At 40.2% G+C, this 27,866-nt stretch overlaps 1 protein-coding gene and 2 pseudogenes across 1 annotated transcript; 2 read left to right on the forward strand and 1 right to left on the reverse strand.

The window, feature by feature from the left end:
• On the forward strand, window positions 1-27,405 carry Ywhaq (tyrosine 3-monooxygenase/tryptophan 5-monooxygenase activation protein theta). The gene is made up of 5 exons (XM_052186045.1): window positions 1-294; window positions 20,472-20,595; window positions 22,323-22,486; window positions 23,181-23,276; window positions 26,326-27,405. Exons 1-5 carry the CDS (start codon window positions 1-3, stop codon window positions 26,383-26,385), a joined length of 738 nt encoding a protein of 245 aa, XP_052042005.1. The 3' UTR covers window positions 26,386-27,405.
• On the reverse strand, window positions 7,147-7,528 carry LOC127687435 (cytochrome b-c1 complex subunit 7-like; annotated as a pseudogene).
• LOC127687741 (ragulator complex protein LAMTOR4-like) lies at window positions 12,849-13,647 on the forward strand (annotated as a pseudogene).
• Window positions 27,406-27,866: the final 461 nt, after the last annotated feature.

Genomic DNA, 27,866 nt, shown 5'->3' on the forward strand with positions numbered 1-27,866 from the left:
ATGGAGAAGACCGAGCTGATCCAGAAGGCCAAGCTGGCCGAGCAGGCCGAGCGCTACGACGACATGGCCACCTGCATGAAAGCCGTGACGGAGCAGGGCGCCGAGCTGTCCAACGAGGAGCGCAACCTGCTGTCGGTGGCCTACAAGAACGTGGTCGGGGGCCGCAGGTCCGCCTGGAGAGTCATCTCGAGCATTGAGCAGAAGACCGACACCTCCGACAAGAAGTTGCAGCTGATCAAGGACTATCGGGAGAAAGTGGAGTCGGAGCTGAGGTCCATCTGCACCACGGTCCTGGTGAGTGAGTGAGTGAGTCGTGAGTAGACGCCGGCCGCAGTGAGGGAGGAGGGCGGCGGGAGCAAGACCCTTTTGTGTGGTGCTCTCGGTGGCGAGAAACCTGTGGGGTGGAGAGTTTGTGAGATGGGCCCCAGGCTTCCTTTATACCTTCCTTTATACCTTTCGGGGCTTTCTCGGGGGTGGGTAACTCTTCCCAGGCTCTGGGTTACAAAAACTTGGGAGCAGCCGCGTAGGCTTGCACAAGACTGGAAAAGATCTATTTAACCTTGTGCTACTAGGAGAGTGATCCTGAGATCTGTACGTTCTTCATGTCATAGAAGGCATGGAGACTTTTGCCATAGAGATGCTAGTATTCCTCCCTCCCCGGGCTCCCCCAAGATTTAGAAAAGAAAAATCTAGACACAGCTTTATTTTTCATGTAAGAATATGTTGAGACTTTTCTTGCTAAAGGTGTGTGTATGTGTATAAGGAGAGTTCACTAAATGAAAAGGATTCAAATAGTCTAAAGACAATGTCCTGGTCAGATTCATTATTTAATAGTCTATTTGCTGTCCAGAGTGTGGAAATGAAATGAAAGCGTTTCTGGTGGGCAAGGAAGGCTTTCCAGGTTTTGCACTGTCCAGTCCCAGCAGGGATGTTAACTGCTATGATTCACTCTTATTAGAGGGAGCACTTTTAAAACTTGGGTCATTCTCATTGCACAGATCTCTTATTCAATAAAGCAAGTTTCTAAAACTTAAATAGCTTACCATAGAGTGTCAAATATTAATATTACAAACAGTTATTCTTTGACTCCTGTGCACATTGATGGGTAGTGATAGATGGGTATGGAATAGCTACTGGGTTTGCCCTTTGCATATCACCTCTATAAGAGGCAGCTGGTAGCTGAAAGGCCTGCCCCATATCTTGTTTAGATGCCTTTTGAACGGCAAGCATGCAGGGTTTCATAAGAGAAGGGGAAAAAAAAACCTTTTCCCTTCTAGCTTTCATTTCTTCATCACATCAAACCAGTGGAACCTAGAACGGTTTTCCCTGTTGTGTAAAACTTAGCCTACCTGTCTTACTAAAGCAAAAGATTATCTGAGCAAAATCATGACTGATAGAGATGTTAGGGGTCAGAAGCAGAGTTGATAGTGGAGTACAGAAAACTCTGTTGCTTTGTAAAGATGCCATTTTGGTGTGTTAGCATCTGTGTGCTCTTAAGTTCCAGTCCCTGCTTAGCTTAGGGGAGGCAGCGCTTTGGTCTGAGTTTTTTATATTCAAGAGATGTCAACGTGGATAGTAATCTCAGACTTTATTTTTTGAGATATTAATATATGTAAGTACTCTGCAGCTGTCTTCAGACACAACAGAAGCGGGCGTCAGATCTCATTACGGATGGATGGTTGTGAGCCACCATGTGGTTGCTGGGATTTGAACTCAGGACCTTCAGAAGAGTTCTTCAGTGGTACTCGTACCCACTGAGCCATCTCCAGCCCCCAATAGCAAACTTTAAACCACATTTTGTGGTTTATTTACCCATGCAGTTCTGAATCACTAGATTTTTTTTGTGATTTACTAGCAGTTTAATTCTGAAACAAAGGAATATTTATTCCATTTTGCAGCTCTTAAACACACTTAACAAAGAATTGTGTTCTGCCTGTGTGTATGTATACCATCTATGGGGATGCATTGTCCAGAGGCTGGAAGAAGGGGTCAGGGGTTATATCTCCTGGAACTGGAGTTAGTTATTAGCTACTGTGCTGGGAACTCAGCTGGGGTCTAGGGTCCTTTGCAAGAATAGCAAGTGCTGTTAAACACTGAACCATTTCTCCAGCCCCAGAAAGCTTGGGTTTTATGGAAGGATAAATGTGGGAGTTTTCCTTTTTTTTTTTTTTTGGTTTGAGGGAGTGACCAGACATTTATCACAGACCTTTCATGCATATCCTTTTAATGAGAGAACTCTTGAAATTAGGACAGTACTTTTTTTTCTTGCACAAGACAGAAATAGAAGAGGTAGGTAGGTTGGCTAATTTGTACACTGATGGATAAATTAGCTGAATTTTGCTTTGATGACCAAAAAGTATCCTGGGAAAGGATGTCTAAAGGTTGGCAAATATACTGGAGAGCTTGATGTATATTGAAAAGATAATACAGGGAAGAACAAAGCTGAGAACCATTGATTTTTTTTTTTCACCCTCAAGTAAATTATAATATAGAGAATTATACTAGGTAACTTTTTTAAAAAAAAGATTTATTCTAAGTACACTGTAGCTGTCTTCAGACGCACCAGAAGAGGGCATCAGATCTCTTTAGACCGTTGTGAGCCACCATGTGGTGGTTGGGATCTGAACTCAGGACCTTCCGAAGTGTTCTTCGCTGAGCCATCTCTCCAGTCCCAATATACTAGGTAATTTTATAAGGTTTTTATGAGTAAGATGCAGTATCAGAAGAAGAAAATTGGAACCTCAGATAAGACTTCACAGAGATAATAGGTTTGAGGGTGAGTTGAGGGAGCAGTGTAGGAAGCGGTTGTCATGATTCTAGGCCACTGGGGGAATTTGGGATAGAGCTTGAGGGAAGGTTTTTTTGTGTGACTAGAGGGTGTTCTGTTGTTAAGAATCATAATTTGGGCAGGTCAGAAGTAGAAGCTTGATTGAAGTTTTGATTTTTGTTTGTTTTTTGTTTTCCTTATGTGGGAATTGGGTGCCTTAAAAATGTTAGGCATGTGCTCTGCCACCATGAACTATGCTCCCAGCCACCTGTGGATGTCTGTAATGGTGCAGCTGCATCTAGAATTCATTGTGTGAGTGTGAGCTGACAAGTTTATAATATGAACATATGGATAAGGAAGTGATAAGTCAACAAGAATCTGATTGACAGATTAGTAATTCATTTTTGAGAGCTGAACCCCAGGACCCTGAATGTTAAGGGCTGTACCACTGAACTATAGTCATAACTGTACTTTTTATTTTGTAATTAGTAATTTAGTAAGGTGTCCAAAGAAAAAGTGAAGCCTTATATTTCTGAATATGCACACAATAAAATATGTGTGTGGGGGGGTGTACTAGAAAGAATTTTGATATGGAAGAAAAAGGTGAGATTTGGTTTAAATAAGTCAGCTAGATACCTGGTGGTGTACTCCTTTAATCCCAGCACTCACAATTTTGAGATTTTGACTACTCTTTAGGGTTATTAGAGATGGATAATTTTAACCAAATTTCCAGAATGAACAGCCTCTGTAGCTGATGTTTTAAAGGTTTCAAAATTGTGGGTTCAAGTAAAAGGATTGAGATCCAAATATAAAGAAAAGAGGAAGTTTAGCTATCCAAAATGTCCGGGTGTGGTGGTGCATGCCTTTAATCCCAGCATTTGGGAGGCAGAGGCAGGCCAGTTTCTGAGTTCAAGGCCAGCCTGGTCTACAGAGTGAGTCCGAGGACAGCCAGGGCTACACAGAGAAACTCTGTCTAAGAAAAAACCAAGAGAGATCCAAAATGGTGCAAACCAAACTCTTGAAGTCAGTTTTAAAGAAGTCAAATGATTTTACCAGGTTCCCTATCAGTATAATTTATGCTGACAGAGTTTGGTCTTAAATATTAAAGTTAGTTTTAGTTGTAACAATTGGGGATTTGCCTTTCACTTCTACTTTTAACCCCCACCTTTGTGATGGCTTGGATGAGAAATGGTTCCCATGGGCTCATTTGGGTGAATGCTTGAATCCTCAGTTGGTGGAACTATTTGTGAAGGGCCGGGAGGCGTGGCTTTTAAGAGAAGTGTGCCACTCATGGGTGTTTTTCCCCATTAGCTCCTTCTGTCTCTTTTGGATCAAGAAGTAAACTCTGAGCTATTGTGCATTACGTGTGACTGCTGTTTGCTTTCTACCTTGATAATCATGGACTTTGACCCTCTGAAACTTGAACCCTCAAACACTTGTTATAAGTTGTCTTGGTCATAATGTCTTCTCACAGCAACCTCCAAAAATAATTTGCAGGTTGAGACACGTGTCATAAAAGATAAATGAAAAGCCTAGTATACTGGCTTTGTGAAGTGCTACAGAAATCATTAGCAATCTGAGTGTTGACAAAGCAAGGTGAAAACTCTAGCAGTGGATAAATAACAGGTGTGAAATGTTTGAGAGTAATTCAGATCTTGCACGTAAAGTATGAACAGATCAAAGAAATCAGATGGATTCATAACATCTCCCCTGGAACTCGGGAACAAAATCTATCATTTACAAATCCTGGGCTAAGAACCAGAAGCTTAAAGTGTATTATGGGACAGCCTCTGTAACACTTTAATACGCTTTCTTCTAGACTTGGAGTAGATGAGTTTCAATATAATCCTGCAATCCGAACATTTGGAAGGTGGAAAGATTGGACTTTCAGGATCAGCATCTGCTACATTGTGTGTGTTTGAGGCCTGCTAGAAGTCTGTGGCACCCTATCTCAAAAAGAAAAAAAAAAGCCAGAGGCAAGTGCAGTGGTAATGAGCCTATAATTCCAAACATCTGGGAGGTTGAGGTGCAGGTTTCAGAGTTTGAAGCCAGCTTGGGAAGCAGCAAGAACCATCCTTTAAAGAAAATGTTAAGAATCTTGTGCCAGGTGTGTGACACACCCCTTTAATTTTCCAGTTCTTTAGAGGCAGAGGCAGGTGGGATCTCCAGGTTTGAGGTCAGCCTGGTCTACATAGTACCAGGACTGCACAGAGAAACCTTGTCTCAAAAAAAAAAAATCAAGTACAGCCGGGGAAGTGCTTACCGTTAATCCTAGTATCCAGGAGGCAGAAGCAGGAAGGTCTTCATCAGAATTTACCCTGCTAATATGCTGGGTCAAACATCTCCTGTTTCAAAGGAGGGTAAAAAATATAAAAAAGTCACATAAGTTAAAAATGTAGACAATTTAGAAAGCTCTGATTCTGTAACAGCAACCACCTTATGTCAGTGATAATCTTAAATTTAGTATAAATTAGCCTCTTAATGAAAATACAGCTCATACTGGTCATTATTTTGGCCTAAGACATATATTAATCATTTGTAATCATAGAACTTACTGCAATTTTCTATGTATAATAGTAAAAATATGGGCTCTGAAATCAGCAGCTTTTAAGTCAGGGCTCCTTCCTTCATTGCCCTGTAGCTCAGTGTTTCTTCATCTGTAAGTTGAGGGTGGTGCCCACTGTTAGATGGTTGTCAGGGAAGTAAGTACACTGAGGGGTTGGGCTATGGAACTAAAGTGGGGAGATGAGTGTAGCTGAGGTTGGCCTTCAACTCCTCATGGTCTTACCACTATCTCAGTTTCTTTTTTCCAATAAGGTCTTTTGGTTTTTCGAGACAGGGTCTCTCTGTGTAGCCCTGGCTGTCCTGGAACTCACTCTGTAGACTAGGTTAGCCTCAAACTCAGAAAACTACCTGCCTCTGCCTCCCCAGAGTTCTGGGATTACAGGCGTGCACCACCACTCCCGGCTTCCAATAAGGTTTAATTTAAGGTGTGTGTTTGTGCTTCACTGTTGGGCAAGCAAGCACAAGCTTGAGTTTTAAATAACTAATGATTGGACATAGGGTCTCTTGAATACTAAACAAGGACTCTGCCTCTGTGCTCCTAAAAATTTGCATATTTTCTCTATTCCTACAAATTGTTACTAGTTCTATTTTAAAGTTGAGAAAACTGAAGCATAAGGAACTTAGCAACTTGGTCAAGATGACAAAGTGAGTAAAAGAATAAAGATTTGAAGCCAGCTGTATGCTTCTACATGAAATGAAGCAGTAGCTCCTAAATGAATGGTAGCTGACTGTAGATTGTAGTATGCCATTCTGTGGGGAATTTGGGCACTTCACTAAATGTAGAATTAACACTTCTACTTTGGAAGAAGGCGGGTCTTTGGACCAAATGACTAGAACTTAAATTACCAAAGACTTCTTCTTTTTTTGGGTTTTTGTTTGTTTGTTTGTTTGTTTGTTTGTTTGTTGGTTTTTTGGATTTGGTTTTTTCGAGACAGGGTTTCTCTGTATAGCCCTGGCTATCCTGGAACTCACTCTGTAGACCAGGCTGGCCTCAAACTCAGAAATCCACCTGCCTCTGCCTCCCAGAGTGTTGGGATTACAGGCGTGAGCCACCACTGCCCTGCTACCAAAGACTTCTTATGCTTCTTATGTACAGGGTATAACAAAATGTTAATCTTGACTTGGTATTTTGCCCTTGGGTTATGTAAGCTACTTGATGCTTAGGGTTTTGTAGGTTTTTGTTTTCTGAAGAGTGAATGGAGAGGACTGGGTGTGTCATTGTGTGCTTGCTTAGCACAGACAAGGCTTTGGGTTCTATTGAAGCAATGGGAAAAGAAAATGTAAAATGGAATAGAATGTTGTTAGTATAAATTAGATCAGCATTTCTCAAGTAGGGTATTTTATCCTCTCCATGCTGTGGCAATATCTGGAGACATTTTTTGGTTGTCAACTCCTGGAAGTCCTGGGTTTGTGTATCTAGATGATAAAGTATACAGTGCACAAGACTGCTGGCTATTAACCTAAGAAATTTAATTACAAGGTACTTTTTTTTTTTTTTTGAGACAGGGTTTTTCTGTGTAGCCCTGACTGACCTGGAACTCACTCTGTAGACTAGGCTGGCCTGGAACTAGAAATCCTCCTGCCTCTGCCTCCCAAGTGCTGGGATTAAAGGCGTGTGCCACCACAGCCCAGCTACCAGGTTTTTCGTTCCTTTGTTCGTTCTTTCTCTCCCTCTTTTTCTTTTTTATGGTTATAACAGACATTTATTTAAAGTGAGACATAGGTAGAACAAATACTTAAATTGTGATTCAAGTTGAAGTAATTTTGTAAAAATATGGTGAGACCAGGCACACCCATAGATCTTAACTACAAGATCATTTCTTTGCCCACTCTTCTCTCTTCCCACCCCCACCCCCACCCCTGAATAACCTCTTTCAGATAGGGTTCAAGGTAGAATTTGTCCTCCTCATATTTTGTCCACTGATCCTTAGGCAAGATCTGATGCCTCATAGTCAGGTCCAGGGCTCTCTCTTAATTCAAAACATTCTGTCATTATAAAGGTTCTCAGGAAGCCTTCTTATGGCTTCTTTTACATCTTCAATTTCATGTATCATATCACCTCACATTAACCCCAGTTTATTGAATCCTGCAGCATTGTATGTAATACCACTTTCGAAAACCATCCAGCCACTTGCTTGATGCTGCAACAGCAGGTCTGCTTGCCATTTTGACCTTAGAATGAAGCGCTGCCTTCTGGGTAAACCCTGGAGGACATGCTGGGTGTCCTGCCTACTTGGGGGTACCAGGTACTTTCAGTAGCCATTTTATGATTGTCTCTGAAGCATGGAGATCTGCTTTTTGACAAACTTGTCACAGAGGAATAAAGTCTTAGCTTTATTTAGTCTTACTAGGAAGGCAGTGAAAACTATATATACTAAAACTATCCTCCATGAAAACTGTTAGTATGTGGTCCATGGTTGAACCCTGTGGAGTGTTTTTTCAGATGTTCCATAATTTTTTACTAATGAAGCAACTTAAAACATTTGCCCAGTCCAAAACTATATCTCAGTAAGGTTCTGTACAGTTGGAATGGTCATTCTGAAGCAATGGAGCTCTATCTTGTTAGTGTTAGAATGCCCCAGACCAGGGTAGAGATGCCAGGAGATGCCAGTAGAGAGCAGAAAAGTATATGTACTGCATTCAGATAAATGTACTATGTACACCAGGCTGGCTTTGAACCCAAGAGATTTGCTTGCCTCAGCCTCCTGATGCTGGGATTAAAGGTGTGTGTCATCACAGCCCACCCAGGGCAGTTTTTGTTGTTGTTTGGTGTTTTTGTTGTTGTTGTTTGTTTGTTTGTTTTTTTTTTAGAGACAGGGTTTCTCTGTATAGCCCTGGCTGTCCTGAAACTCACTCTGTAGACCAGGCTGGCCTCAAACGCCTCTGCCTCCCAGAGTGCTGGGAATACAGGCATGTACCACCACCGCCCGGCTCAAAATTTTTTAAAAAATAAAGCTTCCATAGGTTGGCCCTTTACTATAGAACAGCAAACATGCTTATACCATATCTGGCCTCTTCCTATATTTTTAGTCCTTTAATTGATATAATGAATTGAGAGGGGTCATCAGCGTGCTCTTTTATTGGTGAATCTGAATAGTATGGCTATATGGTAATGAGGACTTTTTAATTAATTTTGAAGTATTTCATATAGCCAACCTGGCCTTAAACTTGCTATGGAGCTGGAAATGAACTGCTTCTACCTCCAATGCATACAAGATAAGTACTTTACTAACTTAAACATCCCTAGCCTTAAACTAACCCATGTGCCTTCACTGGGCCTGTTTCATCTCCTTCATTGTTACTGATGCTAATGTTTGACAGTCAAGTGCTCTACAATTGAGCTTTCTGTGCTATCATTCCCCTTTTAAAAATGCTACCTTTAGGGCTGGGAGTAGTGGGAGTGGTGTGAATCCTTTTAAAGATTTATTTATTGTTATATGTGAGTACATTGTAGCTGTCTTCAGACACACCAGAAGAGGGCATCAGATTTCATAATGGATGGTTGTGAGCCACTATGTGGTTGCTGGCATTTGAACTCAGGACCTTTGGAAGAGCAGTCAGTGCTCTTAGCTGCTTAGCCATTTCTCCAGCCCCTCTTTTCTTTCCTTCCTCCCCCCCTTTTTACTTTAGGAGAATAATGCCAAGATTTCTGCCAAAGCCATCTGCAGTTGCATTGTGTGATTTACCATTTTACCTCAGTACTTCAAGAAATAATTTAATTTCTAGACTAGAATTAAAGTAGCAATGGATAACTATAAATCTTTACATCTTGTGATACTTTACCACCTTTGTGATGTCCAAAAGTCAGTGTTGCAAACTTACAAAAGTAACTTTAAAAAGATATTTGTAGCAAATTTATTCTAAGAGCAGAAAACTACAAATAATCCATTGGGAAAAATGGATAAATAAACGGACGGTACTGTGTTAGTCGTGTATACATCTCAGCAATAAAAAGCAATGAACTGCTAAATGAAAAACTTCAGGAAAAAATACAGAATATAATTCTACTTAAGAAATCCTAAAACAATCAAAACTGATGGGAAATGAGAGTAATAATCTGGGATAAGCAAGGAAGAACTTGATAGCATGATCGCAGTTTCTGTGTGGGCTACATGGGTTATAGGAACCAATAGCAGTTGCATAGCTAAGCTAATGTACCGTTTCGTTGGATGCTGAGACAGCTGATAGAGTTGACTCTAAGTACATGTAATACAGCTACATAAATAATGGATAGCCATGGATAACATAATGTAGTACAAATTATAGTCCAAAGTGCTTTTCTTTATTGTATCCTTTTCCTTGAAGTTCTGGAGCTGAAGGGGAAAGTATAGGCACTGGTTTGTTTATTTTTTCCTCACACACCAGAAATGTTGGTTGTGTGTAATAGTTTTAATTGATAAGTCAGAGGCTATTTTTCCTTAGTGTCTTTGACATCTTTGAGAGATTGTAGAAATTTACATGGCAGTTACAACTACTTAGTACTCTGCTGCCAGCCTGGGAATACAGAAGTCAGATAAGGCAGTTTTCTCTGACAGTGCCTAGGATTGTTGCAGCTTCATTAAAAGTGACAAGAATGATTTCTTTATTGGGCATGTTGCAGTTTCCATTTCTTATCTATTGCCTCATTATTAGAGACCATGTCTTGTTATATATCCTCAACACTACTATTGTAATCTTAATAGCTTGGTAATTAAAGCAGAGACTAGATGAACATTTTACATTTGTGTTTGTGTGTGTGTGTCTGTCTGTCTGTCTCTGTGTCTCCATCTCTTCCCTTTTGTAGTATCCTCCCTTTCTTCTAATTGATTTTTAACTATTTATGGAGGGAGTACACGCAGGTTTATTGTTATTTGCACTGTAGCTAGAGAGTGGTTATACACTGTTGGGCCCAAGTAGCATATTAAGTCTCTGATATTTTGATGACAGTTCTCAATTCATGGCACTCATTTAGCAAGTAGTCTAGCTGGTATTAGGCTTTAGGTATTTTGCTACTGTTAGAATCAAATCCCAAAAGTTTGAACATTTAATAAAAAATGTTCTGTCTACACAAATACTGGTATTAATCTCATTTTCTCCCGAAAGGCGTTAAATGCTTTAGACGTTTTTGAATTTTAATAAAGAGACTGGAGCTAAGATGCTACATCACTTTTTCAGGTAGGGTAGCGCTTTGCTGGAGGTGCTATAGTTACAGAGTATATATGACTGGGAAGTCAAGGTAGTATGACAAGCTTGGATACATACCAAGGAGGTAGGCTGGGTAGTTAATAGAAATAGCAATGCAATGGTATGTGGTGTTGCTTCTAGTTTTAGAAGCTTAGACATTTAGGAAAACATCTTTCTTCCCCACCCCCACCCCACCCTCCACCCCTGACAGGGTTTCTCTCTATAGTAGTCCTAGCTGTCTTGGAACTCACTCAGTAGACCAGACTGGCCTGAAACTCAGAAATCTGCCAGCCTCTGCCTCTCAAGTTCTGGGATTAAAGGCATGCACCACCACTGCGGGGCTAAAACATCTTTCAAGTGTAGATCACAGTAATCAAATACATGTGACTAAAAAAGTTGTTTACTCATTTAAATGGAAAAAAGGCAAAGCGATGATGGTGCTGGTGCTTACATGGCTAGCATGTTTTTAGTCAGAGAGGCAGATAAAACTTACTGGCTCCAGTTACAATGAAGAAGTTGCTCAGTAACTGGCATTACTTCTGAAATGTTTTTAAGGCCAGCATCTCCACAGCTGGATAGATTTGTGTAGCTGGCTTTTGCTGCTTTGCAGGTTCTTCTTTCTTCCACCTTTTCTATACTTTTCTCATTCTTTCAACCCCCTAACATTTGATAGGAGAGAAAAAAAGATAGAGGGGAAAGGAAAGAGGTTCTTGAGGTCAGAGGTTGGAAAGGGGGCCTCATTATCATTAGAGTATTTTGAGTTCCTCAGGGATGTCAAGTCAAGTTCCTTGGGGTAGTTTGATCTACAGTGTCAGGATATCTAATCTATTGTTTCTTTGCATTTAACAATAAACTGACCATCAACCCCCACCACACACAGCAACCAACAACCCCACCCGTTGGGGCTCTAGCTTTTTTTTTTTTTCTCCAAGACAGGGTTTCTTTGTGTAGCCCTGGCTGTCCTGGAACTCACTCTGTAGACCAGGCTGGCCTCGAACTCAGAAATCCATCTGCCTCTGCCTCCCAAGTGCTGGGATTAAAGGCGTGCACCACCACTGCCTGGCGGGGCTCTAGCTTTTATATATTTTCTGAAAAGTCCCTGGAATTCCACACATCATGCAATTGGAGAAACTATCTGCAAGTAGCAAAACCACTCCTCTGCTGGAGCCTGAGGCAAGTCATATTGCTCTGGAGCAGTCTCCTACCCCACACCTGGGAAACCAAATTCAAGCATTCTCACTACAGATTTGTTTGGTATGTTAATTATGATTCATGTCACCCTGAACTATAAGTGTGTCATGTTTCTATGACTCACACTGTGTAACAGACTCATCTATATTGTTAATCTGGGTATGTAGTCAGATCGCATTGAAGTCTTACTTAGATCCTTATGAACTTACTATACAGATACACATATTTTACATGCATATATAAAGTCTAGGCAAGATAACATCCTTTGCAGCTAGTAATTTATAATTAAGAGAGAGGAAATAGGTGTTTATATGTATTCTTATGCTTCCTTGTCTGAGGTTTTTCAGTGCAGTCTTGACTTCCTGGAGAAAATTCTGTATTTACAGTGATATACAGGCCCAGAATAAGGCAGGTGGAATAAAACCAAAGGAAATGATAGAATAATACCAGCCTTCTAAGTCAGCTGAGTCTCTATGAGGGAAAATAGGAGAAAAATTGGTAGATTGTTGTATGTGAAAGTTAGAATTTTAGAAAACAAGTTGTAGCTATAGGTCAGTTGATAAGAGTGTCTGTCTGTTGTGTATAAAAGCCTAGGATTTGATCCCTAGCATCACATAAGCTGGCTATGGTGCTCACACTTGTAATCTCAGTGCCTGATAGGTAGAAGCAGGAGTGTCATTCCTAACTACACAGTCTGTTTGAGGCCTCTTCTAAGAATGGACTGCATGGTCTTGTCTCAAAACAATTTAAAAAAATTAGGTTTAAAATTAGAACTGAAAGCCTCAGTGACTGATCTAGATGATCATAATTAGGAGGCAGTCAGTTTGTTGGATAAATACTGTCCATATAGCCTGTAATCCCAGCGTACTGGGAGACAGAGAGGCAGGTGGATTTCTGAGTTCCAGACCAGCCTGGTCTACAGAGTGAGTTCCAGGACAACCAGGGCTATACAGAAAAACCTTGAAAAACAACAAAAAACAGTTGTTTGAAGTGTCTAGTACCTAGAGTATAGCTACTGTAGACCTACAATAAATACAAGAGTAGTCTTGTCTTCTGTTAGGTTGGTTACTCTCTTTGAGTATATCACCTTGGGGTGGAAGGGGGGGGGTCATACTTTTTCAGAAAGTTCTGAAGAGAAGGGGATACCAGCTAGATCTGCTGAATGAATTCTGGCCGTTGGAGTAATAGATGTCACAACTGCATTGTTCTCCCATCCCTTCCTTGTCTAATTTTAGTATATGTGCTGTCCAGGTAAAAGCATAAGTATGACCTACCATAGGCTCATATGTTTAAATGCTTGGTCCCTAGTTGGTGTAAGTGTTTGGGAATTATGATTAGATAGCCCTTGGAAGATATGTCACCATTGATGGGAAAGCCCACATCATTGCTCTCAGCTACTTTTCCATTTACTCGCCTGACTGCTGCCATGCACACTACCATGGTCATGGCTGGTCCTCTGAAACTATAAGCAAGTCCCCAGTTAAATGCTTTCTTTTATAAGTTGCCTTGGTTATGGTATCTCATCACAGCAATAGAGAAGTAACTAAGGCTGCAACAACTTCTGCACTGACTTAGGGACTAGAGTGATAGCCAGACCAGCTTGGCTACCTGGTGCTGAGTAAAGTTGTAGTGCTGGTACATCTGGGGACGAACCTTGAGACTGATGAACACATAGTACCATCTCTGGTTGTAAAGCCTGTGACTTCCGGCTGCACTGTGGCATGGATGTGACTTCAAGAACTTGTTTGTGTCCTTTGAGCACGTGCTGCTGTTAACTGTAGGGTCAGAGGGTGTTTGTGGTGAATAAGCAAGACTGAGGTTTGGAGCCTGCAGAAGGCACTGGCAGAAGTGGACTGCCTCTGTGGCCTGAGACAGACAACACCGTTTTCTACCTTTCTTGTGGCAGGAACTGGGTTTGTGCTCACTACCTTCTCACCTCAATCCAAGGCACGAAGGCTTAGGAATGTCTGCACTAAGGGAAACTATGGCAAGGGGATCTCCTTTCCTCTCTCCTTCTTAATTAACTCCTTTCAAAAATATAAAACACCTTTCCTAATTTATTACATTCTTTCCCCCTGAATAAATTATTTCGGTTTTTTTTAATTTATTTTATATTAAGAAAATAAAAGCTTATGCAAAAGGAAAGATTAATACAACCCCTTGCCCAGTTTCAATAGCTTGAGAAGTCTTCGTTTAGTTATTCTTGAAACAGGGTCATCTATGTAGTTCTGGCTGTCCTGCACTCTACTGTGTAGATCAGGCTGGCCTGGAACTCAGAAATTCGCCCGCCTCTGCCTTTGCCTTCCATGTGAGGTATCTTAGACGGAATACAATATGGAGAGACTAAGGCATAGGGTAATATATGAGATGTGGAAGAGAAAAACAAAAGTAGATTGTAAATGTTTTGAATTTCTGGAAAAAACAAGCTAATACTAATGGCTGCTTTGCAGGAGTTGAAGATCTACATGTCTAAGGAATAAAAAATTACATTTTTCTCTTTTATATGAAGTACTTATTATTCAGCAGGAGTCAGTGATTGTATGCAAAGAGAAAACACATAATCAGAAAAAGGGAGAGGAAGGACATGTGTTAGATTTGAATTGGACCTGACATTGTGAGATTTTTGTTTTGTTTTGTTTTTTAATTTCCTGAGGAGGCAGAATACCATCGGGACTTGATCATTATGCTCAACTCTAGGATCAGATACTGCTTCAGTATACATTCGACTGAAGTATTTAGATATAATTCACAATGTTTTAATGACCAAAAAATTATATAAGAGCACAACTGTTATTTAAAAATGAAGAGAGGGTTGTACTTTGCTTTGTCTTGACGGGAGAGGTCATTCGTGGTACTGGAACACATTGGTAGTTAAAAATTATATTCTTAGCCAGGCGGTGGTGGCGCACGCCTGTAATCCAAGAACTCTGGGGAGGCAGAGGCAGGCAAATTTCTGAGTTTGAGGCCAGCCTGGTCTACAGAGTGAGCTCCAGGACAGCCAGGGCTACACAGAGAAACCCTGTCTTTGTAGTGGCATGGAATTTAGTGTAGGCTTGATAAAGAAATATTAATCTTGCAGGATCTGAGGTAGTAAGAACTCTATTAAACTTTCAGTTGAAGCTTGAGTTCTGAGTTCCAGAGCTTGCTGTGATGTAAGCTGATATGTCATCCAGCTCATATAAATTTTCTGCTTTTTTTTTTCTCGAGACAAGTTTTCTCTGTGTAGACCAGGCTATCCTGGAACTCACTCTGTAGATAGACCAGGCTGGCCTTGAACTCAGAAATCAACTTGCCTCTACCTCTCAAGTGCCGGGATAGAAGGTGTGCACCTGGATAGAAGGTGTGCACCTGGATAGAAGGTGTGCACCTGGATAGAAGGTGTGCACCTGGATAGAAGGTGTGCACCACCACTGCCCAGCAAGGTTTGCTTTTCCATAAAGTTTTTTCATTTATTTCTTGAGATGGTTTCATTTAACTGTCTTTGAGCTTGCTGTGTGCCTGAGGCCAGCTGGCCTTCAGCTCTTGATCTTTCTGCCTTACAAATGCTGGGATTATAGGTGCATACTGCCATACCTGGCCTTTTTACTTTATTCCTTTACTTATTTTAAATACACTTATGTGTGTTTGTAATCTCCCTCCTCTAATAATCTAATTTCTTCCTTTCCCCATTCCCAAGACAGGGTCTCACTATGTAGACCAGGTTGACCTCAAACTGAGAGATGTGCTTCTGCTTCCCAAATGCTGAGATTAAAAGTGTATGTCACCACCTGGTTAATAATAATTTCTAAAGCTCATTCCACAATAACATGGCTATTCTGTCTGTATTATTAATTACAAGTAAACAAACCTAGCTTAAGTTTTGTTTATGCCTCTTATGCCATTTTAGGATATATTTTTGTTTTTATTAAATGAAGACAAGGTATTCCCTGTTAATAGTGTGTTTGTTAATAAATTTTAGTCAAGTGGCAGAAACTGGAAAATTTTAACATTTCATTCCTGTTTATTTTCAAGGTGCCTCTTCAGGTACCTGCTTAGCTAATTCTGTATGAAGTGAGTGTAAGTTCTATAGTTAGAACAGTGTATGTTTCTTTTGTTTTGCTTTTTTAGTTTTACGTATGGGAGTACACTGTTGCTCTCTTCAGACACACCAGAAGGCAAAGATAGTTGTGAGCCACCATGTAGTTACTGGGAATTGAACTCAGGACCTCTGGAAGAGCAGCCAGTGCTCTTAGCTGCTGAGCCATTTCTAGCCCGCAGCATATCTTGTTAATGGAACAGAAATCCATTCTGAATGAAGCTAGGATTAAGTTTATTTTGATGAGTGCTGTAGACTATCACCACTGAAGGCAAGTAGATGACTTTGGTAAAACTGTTTTAAGTGATGGTAAAATTGTGTGAGTTTATTATTCTTTCTCTAATGGGAGCAAAGAATAAAAGGAAACATTACTAATCTACATTTGCTTCAGTGCTGTTTCTTGGCAGACTCATTTCTTAGTTTATAGCTTTTGTGGTATTATGTTCCTGTTACTCCCATCTTGTTTTTCTTGGTGTAAGATGCTTACACCCTTCCCTAGAGCTCTTCTTGTCTCTTTGATCTAGAGCAGTGGTTCTCAGTCTCTGTTGTGACCCCTTTCAGTTACCCTGCATATCAGATCTTGACATTACAATTCATAACAGAAAAATTTCAGCTATGAAGTACCAAAGAAATGATTCTATGGTTGGGGTCAGCACAACATGAGGAAGTGTGGTAAAGGGTTGTAGTGTTAGGAAGGTTGAGAACAATGGTCTAGTGTTCTCAGTTACAGGGCCATCTTGGAGTGAGTATTGTACTGACTGCTTATGTATGGCTCCTTAATGTTATTTTGTTTTCTATACCCTTCAGACAAATAATAATACTGCTAGTGCCAGAGGGAGCACCAGTGGGAGTCTTTCAAACCTCTCAGGATCCTCACTGAAAACTACACTATGAGTTACAATAAAAAAATTCATGGAAGTAGCTTTCGTGGCGCAGCGTAAGTCTGGAGGCTTAGGCAGGAGGATTCTGAGCCCAATGCCAGGATTATCTAGACAGGGATCTCCCAAAATAATTGCTACTAGTAATAGGAAAACTTTTAATTGTACATGCTAAATTATTACTTCTTCCCTTCTGAGTTCTTACTAGTACTCTTATCCAGAGATTTTTTTTTTTTTATTTCAAGGAGCCAGTTGGCAGCCTTCCCAAACCCCACCTATATGAAGTTTTTCTAGATAATTAAGAAATTATTATAAGCTAAATTATACAACCAGACTGATTATTATTGTTGTTATTTTATTGTTTTATTTTCTAAGGTGGGTTTCTCTGTCGGTCCTGAACTTCACTCTATAGACCAGGCTGGCCTTGAACTCCAAGATCTGAGTGCATAAGATACTGTCACCTGGCAAAGCTGTATATTATAAGGAATTATGGCTGGGAGGTGGTGATCCTGTAATCCCAGCACTCTGGGAGGCAGAGGCAGGTGGATTTCTGAGTTCGAGGCCAGCATGGTCTACAGAGTGAGTTCCAGGACAGCCAGGGCTACACAGAGAAACCCTGTCTCGAAACACCCCCCCCCCAAAATGTAATGTTAACTTTTTAAAAAGATTTATTTTATGCTTATGAGTGTTTCCCCTGGGTGTATATAAGTATACCATATAAGTGGCTAGTATCCCAGAAGTCGGAAGAGGGTATCAGATCCCTGGGTTGGATAGTATAAAACACCATATAAGTGCTAGGAATTGAACCCAGGTTCTCTGTAAAAACAAGCACTCTCAACTACTGAGCCATCTGTACAGCCTCATGATAAGGTTTCTAAATTGAAATATTTTCAGTACTTTTCCCCTTAGACTGATTTCTTTCAAATTGACATACAGTGGTTGCATTTTGCTGGGCATTTCTCCCCTGCATGTTATTTGAGGTCTGGTAAATGAATGTATTTGAGTTTAAAAGTCTTATTCTGGGTTATTTTCCAGACATGCCAATTTGTATCATAGCTGGCACTTTATAACTTGTTCACAGATAGTTTCTGGTACTTTTTCAAGAATTAAAACATGAACTTCTGTTCTTTGCTCAGCTTCTCAAAATGAACTGAGGCAGAGGAGTTGGTTTTCTGAGTTCTTAGCATGTGACACTATTCTAGGCTTTGCCTTCTTTTGATTGGTCTATTCTCAGAGAATGTTTATTATGAAGGTGTTGAGAGCTTATCAGTGGATAATACAACTATCCAATTTAGTACACACTCACATTGCTGTACACATTTTTAAATCTAGTCTGCAGATCCCATGTTTAATCTTTCTTTAAATAGAGCATGTCTGCCAAGGATAAAAAATATGCCATTCTAAGCCATAGTGAGTTATCTGTGCTGTCCCTAATACTTGATGTCTTAAACATTTTGTGTTTTCCTCCTAAAAATAACCCCATAACTCTGTTTTCTTCTGAGTGCATACTTGTCCCCTGTTCCCTGTATTTTAAATTGAGAGGGAATGGCTCATCTCAAACGTTTGGGATCAGGTGCTCTTCCTTACTACTAGCCTCCTAAGAACTGGGACTACAGATGTGCCCAGGTTAACTCTCAGGTATTACTTTCCTTAAAAGGGGGGAGGGGTAATAAGGTCATTTAATTTTATTATGCCATCTTTGTATTTGCATGTCATGTGTTTTGATGATCTTCACCAGCCCATACCACCCACACTTATCCCCTTTCATTCATTCTTTCTTCTAATTGTTCCCCCTCTTTAAAAAATTATTTATTTGCATATAGAGTTATGTGTATGTGAGTGAGGTGCTCAAGTCCAGAGGCATTGGATTTCCCTGGAGGTAGAGTTGCAGACAGTTCTAAAAACTACCTGATGTGGGTGCCTGCACCTGAACGCTAGTCCTATGCAAAAGGATTGTGTGTGTTCTTTTGTTTATTTGAGACAGGGTTTCTCTGTAACCCTGGCTGTCCTGGAACTCACTCTGGAGACCAGGCTAGCCTCGAACTCAGAAATCTGCCTGTTTCTGTCTCCCAAGTACTGGGATTAAAGGTGTGTGCCACCACCACCCAGCAGCATTGTGTGTGTGTTCTTAACTGCTAAGCTGTCACCATCCCTCCAAGTGTCCCTCCCCTTTATGGTTGTGTGGGATTTTTTTGTTTGTTTTTGTTTTGCTTTCATTCTAGTGAGCTTCATTGGGGTTGCTTACCAGTCTCTACATAACTGAAGAAAGTATCTCTCCTCTTAGTAGCTATTAACTATCTACAGATACTTAGGAATTGGGACCTTATGAACCCCTCCCCCATATTTTTAAGGTTTATTATATGTAAGTATACTGTAGCTGTTTTCAGACACACCAGAAGAGGGCTGTGAGCCACCATATGGTTGCTGGGATTTGAACTCCGGACTTTCTGAAGACTGGTCAGTGCTTTCACCTCTGAGATATCTCTCCAGCTCCAATTCCCCCCTCCCCCCAATTTTTAATTGCTTATAAATCCTAAAAAAGCGATGAGGCCCCATTAGTCCCTTCCCTATCCATAACAAGATACAGATGGGCCAGATCGCATACAGATAAATAGAGCTGGTGATATGTCTGGAAGACAGCATTTCACAACACTCCACCCTGTCCTTGGCTTCTACCTCCTTCATACCCCATCTGTTATATTCCCTGAGCTTTGAAGTGAGTGAGGTAGATATTGTTGATAGGTGAACATTGAACTCACTTATTCTCAGTACCTTCACCAGTTTTGATTCTACACCAATGCTGATAGCAGTAATACTATATGGAAATAAAAATAATTATTTGGAAGGCAGTTTGACAGGTATATCATCATGTCCTTTTATCAAAACAGCTATAGCTTCCTCAGTAGGTCCTGTGACTTCTCCAGCTATAGGATATGGACCAGATTTATAGCACCAGATAAAGGACTTCCCTATTGTGGAGCTAGACTCAATTCTTTGGTTAATTTTTTAGCAGACATAACACTACAGCTCCATTGGGAACTCCTGCCCTGCTGTCCAGTGGTATAGCAGACAGGGAGCATAGCTGAGTAATACTGATGGGTGACAGGTTTCTCTTCAGCAGTCATCATAGCACCTTTTAACACTGTGAAAACCAGACAGGTGGAAATATTTTCAGCCCAGTCCGTTTGATTACTTGTACTTGTTTGAAGTACTGTGTGTTACTTGTGTTCTGTTGCCTTGATAAAACACTGATTAAAACCTGTGAGGAACAAAGGATTTCTTTCAGCTTACAACTCCCAGATGACACTCCATCACTAAGAAAGTCAGCGCAAGAACATGCAGTTGCTGGGAATTGAACTCAGGATCTCTGGAAGAGCAGTTAGTGTTCCTAACCACTGAGCCATCTTTCCAGCCCTACCAGAATTAGCTTTTATATATCATCCCATTCATAAATCTTTTAAAACGTGTGGGTATATAATAATTCATGACATGCTTGACTGACTGAGCACTTCTTGAGGGCAGCATGAACCTTATTTCAGGCTTTGTAATGTATTTACTCAAGTCAAGTTTATGACACCTAAGCATCAGTTAATATTGGGGAAATGGACTACTAGTGGACAAGCTTTTTCTAACAGTATTTGATATTATCTAAGTTTTGCTATAAACCATGGGCTGAATCATTTAAGCCCTCTCTGGGAAGCTAACAACCTAACCCTATTGTAAAAACATATTTCAGGTCCAGGTTCGAATGATAGTATAAGGTCTTGTCTGTGAATAAATGGTGTTTAACTAGTATTTGTTTTATTTATTTATCTTTTTTTTTTTGATTTAGGAATTGTTGGATAAGTATTTAATAGCCAATGCAACTAATCCAGAGAGTAAGGTCTTCTATCTGAAAATGAAAGGAGATTATTTCCGGTATCTTGCTGAAGTAGCTTGTGGTGATGATCGAAAACGTAAGTATATTTGATCCCTCAGTAAATCCAGAATATATAAAAAAGTGGGAATGGATAGTCACTTGTCACTGTGACAGAATACCTGAGAAAAATAGCTTAAAGGGAAAGAGATACTTTGGTTTCAGAGGGTTCAGCTCATGGTTCATTAATAATGCTAATGTGAATCCTGAAGTAGGCAGAACTTGACCAGGATATGATGGAACAGAATTGCCCATTTAATTGCAGCCAAGAAACAAGAGAGCGGGAATCTAGAGACAAAGTATATCTTTTCAGGAAACCATCCTTGACCTGTTTCCTTTACCTAGTCCCTGCCTTCTAGATTTCCTCACATCCCGGTAATGTCAAAAGACTAATCCATTGGTCTGGTCAGTAACCTAAGGTTGTAGTTCACAAGCTACGCATGTGCCTTAGAAAGCATCTCATATTCAAACCGTAACAGGATAATTGGCCTCCTGTAGGGTGAGAGTTGTTAAGTACAGCAAAAAAGGCAGTCATGAGTCATGGGGATGATGGGATAGGGGCCCTGGGAGTATTTGGAGAGGATAATAGTGGATGGACATGATTAAATTGTCTAAATGTATGAAAATTTAAAATTTTTATTTTTTATGTATATACATGTTTACACCTGTGGGTGCCTGGTGCCTTTTGGAGGCCCTGGGACTAGAGTTTACAGATGGTTGAGGTGCGGTGTAGAATTGGAATTGAATCTGGGTCCTCTGCAAGAACTGCCAGTATCTTAACCACTGAGCTATTTCTCCATCTACATCAAAGAAATAATAAATCATATCTTAAAAATGGACACTTGTGCCGGGCAGTGGTGGTGCACGCCTGTAATCGGAGCACTCTGGGAGGCAGAGGCAGGCGGATTTCTGAGTTCGAGGCCAACCTGGTCTACAGAATGAGTTCCAGGACAGCCAGGGCTATACAGAGAAACCCTGTCTCAAAAAAAACCAAAATCAAAAAAAAAAAAAAAAAAAACAAACAAAAAAAGAATACTTGTGTACACATCCTTTGTCCTAGTACTTGGGAGGCAGAGGCAGGTGGATCTCTGAGTTTAAGGTCAGCATAGTCTACCTAGTGAGATTTATGACAGCCAAGGCTATGAAGAGAGACCCTGTCTCAAAAAAGAAGTATTTTATATCAAAATTGAATGTTACTTTGTATTCCTGAAAATAACAAAAATACAGTAGCACCTAAGAGACTGGAGCAGGAAGATTGTCAAAACAACCTGGATTATATAGTGAGACCCTGCCTCAAAAAAAGAAGTTGAATTTATATATCTTCAGCAAAATTGGGCTCATGGATGAACTCTAATTATACTTTGATATTATAAGCAGCCTTAATCTTTCATGCTTTGGGAGTTATAATTATAGCTCTAGAATCCCTATATAACACTTCTTTATGTCTTATAAAATTCTATATAGAACATAGAATGTTATTGGTTGTTTGTATTGGGCATGTATATGTGTGCCTGAATGCCATAGCACACTGGAGATCAGAGGACCTCTACCATGTGGGTTCCAAGGGTCAGGCTTGGGTTGGTTGTCAAGCTTGGTGTTGAGCACCTTTTTCCGGCTGTCTCGCTGGTCTCCATAGGTTTTTATTTAAATAAACTGGAGCTATGGTGATTCATAATGACTCGTAGCCAGATACCCATGTTATAGTTGGTAGCATGCTATATATTTGATAGCTGTTGTGCTTAACTGTTTTTACCCTTCAACTCACAGAAACGATAGAAAATTCCCAAGGAGCCTACCAAGAGGCATTTGATATAAGCAAGAAAGAGATGCAACCTACACATCCAATCCGCCTGGGACTGGCTCTGAACTTTTCTGTTTTTTACTATGAGATCCTTAATAATCCAGAGCTTGCCTGCACACTGGCTAAAACGGTAAGATCTCTGTTGGGTCATCCTACTTTTTCTGAGGGTGTTTGAGAAACTAAGTATGTTAAGTTTTAGGTATTTGGATGCTCAAGGGAGGCCATTTTCATGTGTGTGTTAGCCAGTTTGTTTCTTTACTCGTGTCTCTCCCTCTTCCCAACCCCCAAACAGTTCTCTCACTGTGATTCTAAGTAGTAATATCTGACTAAAAAGCCTAGAAGGCACAGTGGTCAAAGGAGTAAGTGTAACTCTAGGAAGGAAACATCAAATACTGGAAAGGGAAGGGGTGCCTGTCAAGTTTGGGCAGTCAAACCTGTACTGCCCTGCCCAGAAGGGCCACATAACTACACCAGTTCTTGGAAGAATTGTGTTGTTTGTTAATGTTAATGTACTATGTATCTTGTTAAAGAACCAATAAATATTTACGTAAATACTTGAGTGAGTTTTAGCTTATTTTTTTTTCTTTTTTTAAGAAACAGCAAGTATAGCTTTAGTATGGAAAGGTGAGGCCAGAACTCTCCCAAATTGGGGGTAGGCTTGAAGTGAGGAACCCTTACAAAATCTTAAACGGGTCTCCAAGGGACTGCTTCCATAGTGTTGCCCTGTAGCATAATGTGGTGGTACACACGGTTGCATTTGTAGACTGGCTAGCTTCTGTTGCGGAATTGAATGTATTGCTCACTATGAATGTTAATTTTACTAGGCTTTTGATGAGGCCATCGCAGAGCTTGATACACTGAACGAAGACTCCTACAAAGACAGCACCCTCATCATGCAGTTGCTTAGAGACAACTTAACAGTGAGTTGTTCACTATTATATGTCTGTTTTCAGAAACAACAGTAACTTCATTTTGATTTTCATGTCTTTTTGGGGCCAGTTATAGAAAAGCTATAGCCTCTTATTTTGTTGTCATTTTTGAGACAGGATTTTTCTCTGTAGCCTTGGATGTCCTGGAAATCACTCTGTGGACCAGGCTAGCTTCAAACTCAGAGATCCGCTTCCCCTGCCTCCCAAGTGCTGGGGTTAAAGATTTGCACTACCACTGTATGACTAGATCTATAGTCTCTTACAAAGTTTGAAGAAATGTATTTTATCAGGCAAAATTTTATTTAGACAAAGTATTTTATCAGACCTTCTGCACTGTAAGAACACAGTATTATCATTACTATTAGATTAGTGGAGTATGTTGGTGACAGTTACTGTAGAGAGGTTGTGTAGTTCTAGTATTTCCTTTCTTTGGTTAAATTAGCTATAATTAGGGATTCTATATGTGTTGCAATCTCATTTTACTAAAAGTTTACATGGGAAGGCTAAAGAGATGATCAGTCGCTAGGTATATTGGTTGCTCTCACAGAGGGCCTGTGTTTGATTCTCAATGCCCACAATAGTGGTTCACAGTGGACTAACTACAGTCATAAGGGACCCAGTACCCTCTTCTGGCCCCATTACACATATAGTATGCAGTCAGCATGCCCATGCCTGTAAAGGTTTAAATTTTTTTTCTGTTGTATTTGAACATTTGGTAGAGGGTTTCCTAGTTTTCATTCTATTATTGCAGTGTGAAAACATGACTAAAAGCATTGAGAAAAGAAGTATTTCGGTTTAGATATTATATTCCAGCATGGAGGGAAGTCAGGAGCTGGGTGGTGGTGGTGCACACCTTTAATTTCAGCACTTAACAGAGGCAGGAGCCGGGCATTGGTGGTGCACACTTGTAATCCCAGCACTCTGGGAGGCAGAGGCAGGCAGATTTCTGAGTTCCAGGACAGCCTGGTCTACAGAGTGAGCTCCAGGACAGCCAGGGCTATACAGAGAAACCATGTCTCTCAAAAACCAAATACAAAAAAACAAAAAAGAGGGAGACAGGCAGGAATAAGATCTCTGAGGTTGAGGTCAGCTTGGTCTATAAAATGATTTCCAGGATAGCCAGGACTATACAGAGAAACCCTCAAAAGAAGAGGGAAGTCAGGGCAGGAGCCTAGATGCAGGAACTGAAGCAGAGGAATTGAAGCAGCTCACTTGTTTCCATGACTTAGCCTGCTTTCTTTTATAACCAAGAAGTTAGAGGTGACCCAGGGGTGGCACTTCCCATAGTGAAGTTAGGCCCTCTCGTGCCGATCATTAATCAAGAAAATGCCCTCACAGACATACCTATACACCAATCTGTTGTCTCAGTTAAGGTTCCCTCTTCCCAGATGACTTTGGCTTGTGTTAGGCTGACAAAAAAACAGAAAGAACTAACCAGTAATACAGAGGCTAGGCCTGTGTGTAAGTTTCTCTCTGCTTGTAAGCTAAAGCCTGTTTTATCTTTTCCTTTGGTTTTTCTCCCTTATTCTTAAGCAGTTGATAAAGGATGCATTAGTGTTCTGTCCTTGTGACAAACTAGATTAGACAACTTTAAAACAAGGAATCATGAGTTCAGTCCATAGTAGTAGCTTGGTTGTGGTGTGTTGGATAGCTTCACAGGTTCAGTGAGGTGAAGGCCTGCGACTCTCCTGGCAGCCACAGGAAAGAGACTGGTCAATGTCCTTCAAGGATGTTTCCACAATGACCTAGCTTTCTCTAACTTGATACCTCCTCTAAAGGATTATACTAAATCTAAAGGCACAGTATGAGGAGTTGAGACTTTCACATAAACCTGTGGACATTTCAGACCCAAACAAAGTATAGCAGGAAATAACTGGGAAATGGTGAAGCTTGGACTTAAAATTGTTTTCTGTCCAAGTAAATTTGATAGGATAATATCTTAGACTGACCAGAAAAAGAACAGGAGGTAATGATGCCTTTTAATATAGTTTTCCCAGACCCTGGTTGTATTGCTGTAACTTTCACTAGGTGATAGCAATGTTACTGTGTTTTTAGAGTTCAATATCATCTGTTTAGTTCTTCTGAGCAGATGATGAGTTCATGGAATAGAAAATTAGGAGAGCACTGCGTGTTTGTTCTTAGATGTCAGCAGAGCAGAGCCACAAGGGTAGAAAGAGATCCACACACAGCTAGTTCTGTGAACTGATTGTAAGCTTCCAGGAACGCAGCACTAGCTGTTTATCTTAGTATCTTAGTAGTGATTTAAGATAGTCTCATAGCCTAGTTTTTCTTTCAAGTAGCATCTTAGTGTTGATACATTTCCATTTTCTGAACTGATTGCAATTAGTATTGACTGGAATTTTGCTTCCTCTTCTCATTCTTAACTACAGACATCTTGGAATACTGTAGCTTTAGCATTCAATGAATGCACACATAATTTGTGCTGTCTCTGTAGCCTTTATCACCCACCTGCCATTTAAAGTAGCTTTTTCTGTTAGCCCTTCATGTACTTGGAAACAGTTACCAAGACTGATTTTCTTGTATAAAGTTCTTGTTTTATTACTTTAAACACTTTTCAAGGAAAGCGTTTCACTATTGAGAATGAAGAACATGAAATTCTCAGCACCCTCTTTGTGTGTTCTGTAATTACAGTTTTATTACTTTACTTGTGTGGTATTGGGAACAGTGTTGGTCAGCTTTCCATTGCTGAGATAAAGTCCATGACCAAAACAACTTGGGTAGAAGTATGTGTTTGGTTTACATGTTATAATCCATTCTAGAGGACAGTCAGAGCCCCACCTCAAGGAGGAACCTGTAGATGGGTGATAGATACTGCCTGCAGTACATATGTGTATGAATGTATGCATGTGTGTGGCTTTGTAAATGTCTGTTAGTCTGTGTTTTGAAGGGATGAGAGTTCCCAGTTTGAGAAAGGACAGTCCTGATCATCTTGTTGCTTAAAGAATTGACATTTTGAGGGACTTAGTGTCTGGATGGAAGTAATAATGACTTACTATGATTCTCTTTTTCTTCTTTGTAGTTATGGACATCAGACAGTGCAGGAGAAGAATGTGATGCAGCGGAGGGCGCCGAGAACTAAATGCATCCAGGGCGCCAACCTCCTTCCCCTCAAGAAAACCTTTTTACATCTCCATTCCTTATTCCACTTGGATTTCCTCTAGCAAGGAAGCCCATTCGTGTGTATGGGATCAACTGTTTATAGTCTTTTCACACTGCAGCTTTGGGAAAACCCCATCCCTCGGTTTGTGTTGTCTCTACCTTCCTGGTGTGCAGTTTCTGCTGTAGAAAAGTATCAATAGCTTCATATCATATAAACACGAGTAACTTCCAGACACTTGTGTAGAGGACTGACAGCACATTTGGTATTTAAGTAATCTGAACCAGTTCTGCAAGTGACTGTGTTTTGTATTACTGTGAAGATGGAAATGTATTGCATTGCAATTTAAAGTGATTGTAATAATAACTTCTTGAGTTCTACATTCCTTTTCTGGACCTTCTTGGGGGTTTCCTTTCAGAAGCAACTTCTCCGTGCTCTTACTACAAATTTCCTTTTTAGTAGGAATCCAGAAGTGTTAGATTGAATGGGAAAGCGCTTAATGCATCCGGGCTTGGGGTCACAGACTGAAATGTCTCCTATATCACATTCTGGAGGTTACATCTGTCTGTGACAACAGGGAATTTCCTTATGCATTCTTCATTTGCTGCTGTTTAAGTTGACAACTTCCTTCCCAATAAAAATTCACTTACACCTCCTGCCTTCGTAGCTCTGGTGTTCACTTTACCTTGTGATAGAAGTAGTGTGTTGCTGCCAGAATACAAGAATTGCTTTGGGCAAACTAAAATGCATGTCCTTTCTTAATACACTAGAAAGGAGAAAGAAGTACATAAGTCCAGGTCTAAACTTCAGTACTTTTCCATGCAGATTTGTGCACATGTGAGAGGGTATCGGGTTTGTCCAGTGATTGTTCTTTAGAGAGTTGGACCACTATATTGTGTGTTTGCTAATCATTGACTGTAGTCCCAAAAAAGCCTTGTGAAAATGTTATGCCCTATGTAACAGCAGAGTAACATAAAAATAAAACTACATTTTATAAAACCATTTATTATGGCTTTGTAACAGTTGCATACCTGTATTTTAAAGTACAGATGAATTTACTACTTTTTGAAGTTTATTGCTATTTCACTTTATATAACATGTAGTGGTGATATCCATATTTCTGCATTATGGTACCCTTGTCTAGGGTGCCTGGCACTGTTAAATTATTTCTCCAGATAGCCTCATGGGTCATCTCAGATGTAGTAATAATCTGGTTAGGTGTCATGAAATAAAGTGGACATAAAGTAGAACAGCTAATGATTGAGTGCCTTAGCTGGTATTAGAATTGTTTTTCAGTTATATGAGCATTAGGAGTATCTAGTTTTCAGATAACCCTCTGGTTATCTGAAATGCAGATTCTGAAAGGCAGGATTCTGTCTGCATTCAAAATGATGTTTTTATGTCCATGATTCAAGGCAACATGATTTGAAAAAAAATAGCATTGTAATTCTGTCCTTGTAAAC

Source organism: Apodemus sylvaticus, chromosome 6, assembly GCF_947179515.1.
Source record: "Apodemus sylvaticus chromosome 6, mApoSyl1.1, whole genome shotgun sequence".
Classification (NCBI taxonomy): Eukaryota; Metazoa; Chordata; class Mammalia; order Rodentia; family Muridae; genus Apodemus; species Apodemus sylvaticus.